Source organism: Rhipicephalus sanguineus, chromosome 1 (assembly GCF_013339695.2).
Source record: "Rhipicephalus sanguineus isolate Rsan-2018 chromosome 1, BIME_Rsan_1.4, whole genome shotgun sequence".
NCBI classification, from domain to species: domain Eukaryota; kingdom Metazoa; phylum Arthropoda; class Arachnida; order Ixodida; family Ixodidae; genus Rhipicephalus; species Rhipicephalus sanguineus.
In genome coordinates this window covers 67,458,279-67,462,332 of record NC_051176.1, presented here as the reverse complement: position 1 = coordinate 67,462,332, position 4,054 = coordinate 67,458,279, and the positions used below count along the sequence as shown (strand labels likewise).

General features: G+C 48.6%; 1 protein-coding gene across 1 annotated transcript; it reads left to right on the top strand.

The window, feature by feature from the left end:
* Positions 1-532: 532 nt before the first annotated feature.
* LOC119395194 (beta,beta-carotene 15,15'-dioxygenase) lies at positions 533-2,050 on the top strand. The gene has a single exon (XM_037662485.1). The coding sequence runs from the start codon at positions 533-535 to the stop codon at positions 2,048-2,050; it is 1,518 nt and encodes a 505-aa protein (XP_037518413.1).
* Positions 2,051-4,054: the final 2,004 nt, after the last annotated feature.

The window sequence follows — 4,054 nt, the reverse complement described above, 5'->3', positions numbered from 1 at the left end:
GTTTTACTGTGCATTATATATTCCTGTCACTTTTATCAATTTGTTTCTTGCTCCTTTATTTGATCAGGTGACTTCAAATGGGGAAGATTGAATTAGCTTTGTCAGCTAGTCAATCTACCAACACAAAATAGAACGCCCCTCTTTTTCCATCCTTGTTTTAACCGCTAATCAGTACATATCGATGAGGTATAACATGTATGTGGCGAAATACGGGACAAAAAAGCTCAATGGGAAAGTCGGATGAAGCTATAGAGCCGCGCACAAGTAGGAGCCATCGCGTAGAGCACCGAACGCGTTGCTATCTGTGCGACACGACACCGCAGTTGTTTTTTTGTTGTTTTCTTCCCACCCAGTGATATATTCAAAGCGGCAGCTTATTTTTAGGCTGATAAAAGTGCCGGAACAGCGTTGTGTTACTGCCACATACTCATAAAGACGGACCTGCTGACTACTCGAGACTCGTACGACGCTGCCTTTCCTCTTGGTCGCCACTGGCGCGGCACTGCGACCGTCGCCTGAGCACTTGTGAGCCATGGATGTTAACAATCAGACCACGCAAGCGCGGAATTGGGACTTGAGAAAGTTTTACCAGCGCTCCTGCGTTCCCGAAGTCTCGGAACCAATTAATGGTGTCGTGGACGGAGAGCTACCACACTGGCTCCGAGGAACACTTCTGCGAAATGGTCCAGGTCTTTCCGCGATTGGTCCCGACCGCTACAACCACGTATTTGACGGCCTCGGTTTGGTGAGGCAATTCAGCATTGAGAACGGTCAAGTATTCTACAGAAACCGGTTCCTGAGGAGCCAATCGTACATCCGCAACCACAGGGCCAACCGCATCGTTGTCTCGGAGTTCGGAACTTTGGGTCACCCCGATCCTTGTGCTACTTTGTTCGACCGCCTGACCTCGTATTTCACTGTGGACATATCGGATAATGCCCTCGTGAATGTGATGCCCATAGGTGATGAAGTATACGCCATGACGGAGTCACCGTACATGTTCCGAGTGGATCCCGTTACTCTGGAGACTGTCGAGAAGAAGAAATTGACGGACTTGGTAGCCGTACATACCGCCACGGCACATCCACACCTGGACCCGGATGATGGCTCTACATACAACATTGGGACAAAGATGGGACTTCATCCAGGGTTTGTCCTGATTCACTACCCTTCGAGTGGCGTGAACGGCGTCAGAGCCGTGGGCAAGATACCATTCAGCTCCCGCACGTCGGTTCCCTACGTGCACAGCTTTGCCCTGACGGAGAATTGGGTGGTCGTATTAGAACAGCCTCTCGCCCTGCACTTGCCGACTATGCTTCGGTGTAAGTTACTAGGCGACAAGGCGTACCTGGATGCCCTGAAATTCGATCCGACAAAAGGCGTCCGCTTTCACGTGATGAACAAGAAAACCGGAGAACTGCACCCAGCCGTGTTCGAGGCCGCCACCTTTTTCATATTCCACCACATAAACGCCTTTGAGCAAGGCGAGGACATCATCGTGGATGCCTGCTGCTTCGACAACGACAACATCGTGAGGAGTCTAGTCTTCACGGAAACAAATCCTGGGAAATTCGAGATGGCTCACCTTCGCCGCTTCACGCTGCCGCTGAATCGAGGCGGGAGCGAGAGAACCACCGTCATGCCGCAGAACCTGGCGAAGGGAGACCTGTACGGCGAGCTTCCTCGCGTCAACCAGAGCTATAATGGGAAGCCATACCGGTTCGCCTACTGCACCAGCCATGTTCCGGGCCAGGAGCACAGGATGTTTCTGTCCAAGATTGACGTCACCACTGGCGAGTGGCAACGCTGGGAGGGACAGGGCTGGTACCCGTCCGAGCCTATCTTCGTCCCTCGTCCCGGTGGCGTCGAGGAAGACGACGGGGTCGTCCTCAGTTCCTTGCTTCAAGAGGACAGCGAAAAGAGACTGGAACTCGTTGTGCTGGACGCACGAAGCTTCCAGCAGTTGGCTATGGTTGAATTCGATTGTCCCTCCTCGGTTCCCGGTGATTTCCACGGCTGGTTTTTCCAGGACCAAGAGAAGAAAGAGTAGAACGCAACTTTGAAGCGTGGAGTACTCTTTGTGGCATACAAATTGATATTAATCAGATAAACCTCAGTGACGACATCAGGATGTATGTCGACTGGTTACCTACGATTCAAAGGTAAACATTCGGCAGATATCTGTCTGGTCGGGGTAACAGAAACATAAACCCTGTACATTTTGGGCCTTCTCACCCCTGAATAAAGAGACGGTCAGGCTTTGAAACGTCGGGTATATTAAAATAAATCTTGGTTGGAGTTTTCTCTTTTCCTTAAGTTACCTACAATTCAGTTGCTTCTGCTCTGTTGAGAGTTTGCAAGTATGTAACCAGTACGACGTGACGTACACATTCTTCATGATTTGCTTGTCAAATAGTCTGTTTTTTTTATTGTTTCTTTTTGTACAGGATCCTAAACATCGAGTAGAACCCCTTTCTGATGCTTCAGTGGAATTGCAGTGTTTACATCTCAGAACAATTCGCCGATGTAGGTACAGCGCATTGCGAAACATTTTATCACTGCATATTAGGAAAAACATAAGCCAGAAGCTAAACAATTGGCCGACATGGGTGCATGATCCCAACACAATAGAAGTGACTCTAGGTATTTATCAAAGTTATCACATAATTGAGAGCGCAGATAGAGTGGGACCTCCGAAGTATATGTTACGCCACCCATGCTCTCAAACACCGGCTGCTCTTTGTATATAAAACAATATTATTCGCAAAGTAGTTTACTATTGGCTGCTGATCAATCGCCATCACGCGATCGCTTTTCTCCACAAATTGTACTACATCCCGCGCTTTTGCACAATCGATGCGGTCTGATTTTACGTATTACAGCGAAGCTTTCTTTCATCTTCAAGAGAGCGCTTAGTGAACAGAGACACAAAGGAAAAAAAAATACAGGACATAAGGCAACGAGCGCAACGAGTAACTGCGCTCGTTGAGCTCGTTTCTTTATGTTCTTTATTTTTTTCGTTTGTGTCTGTTCACTAAGCGCTCTCCTGAATATGAATCAACACCAACTAGCCCACCTTATAGCTCTCCAGCTTTCTTTGCCGAACGTATGCAGTAGTAGTAGTAGTAGTAGTAGTAGTAGTAGTAGTAGTAGTAGTAGTAGTAGTAGTAGTAGTAGTAGTAGTAGTAGTAGTAGTAGTAGTAGTAGTAATAGTAGTCGACCGCTGAAACGCCGTTGCCTGAGCCGGCAGGTCACGTGATCTTGCTTTGACCAATCAGGTGTAAAGCGCGCATTTCAAGTCTAGCGGTAGCCAGTCATAGACCCTTCGAGATGGTAGACCTCTGTAGTCCACACCGCCGAGGAGAAAGCGCTTACGAGGAACGTCGGCGCGAACTCGTCGGGAACGGAAACGACATCCCCGTTCCGTAGACGCAGCGTTGCGACCTCGCCAAGCGCATGCCAAGCGCAGCGAAATCTGACGACTGCGAGCTCGTTGAAGTGCAGAGCCGCCAGCGGAGTTTAATGCATGTGTAACACTCGGTGCAGGAGCGTAGCCAGAGGGGGGAGGGGTTCAAAACACCTTCCGAACTTTTCAATTTTTCTTGCGTATATACACGCACACACACGAGGCACGCACAAATACATAAAGTTGGTTACCCCCCCCCCCCCCCCCCCGATAAAAATTTCTGGCTACGCCGCTGACTCGGTGCAACTAAGACAGCGTCGCTGTCCCACATCTTCACGGAGTGGATGGGCCGATGATTTATTTTTTGTTTGTTTGTTGTTTATTAATACTGTCAACCCCAAGCTGGGGTTTTTACAGGAGCTGGGGTTTTACAGCTGGGGTTTTTATTTATGTAAGTTTGGGCACATGTAGCTTCGTGTACAAAAAAAAGGGTTAAGTGAAATTGGCCAGTTGGTGTACATTTTGCGTTGTTGCACCGAATAAAGCGCGACTAATTCCTCTCCCACGCACGACGAGTACGACTGGCTTTGGTGGTGGTCTTCTCTGATGAACGTCTAGATTAAGCGTCGAATAAGGTGTAATTTAACA

What these genes read in the sequence shown, in the direction of transcription:
- LOC119395194 (XM_037662485.1), top strand. Translation starts at nt 533, where the DNA reads ATGGATGTTAACAATCAGACCACGCAAGCGCGGAATTGGGACTTGAGA.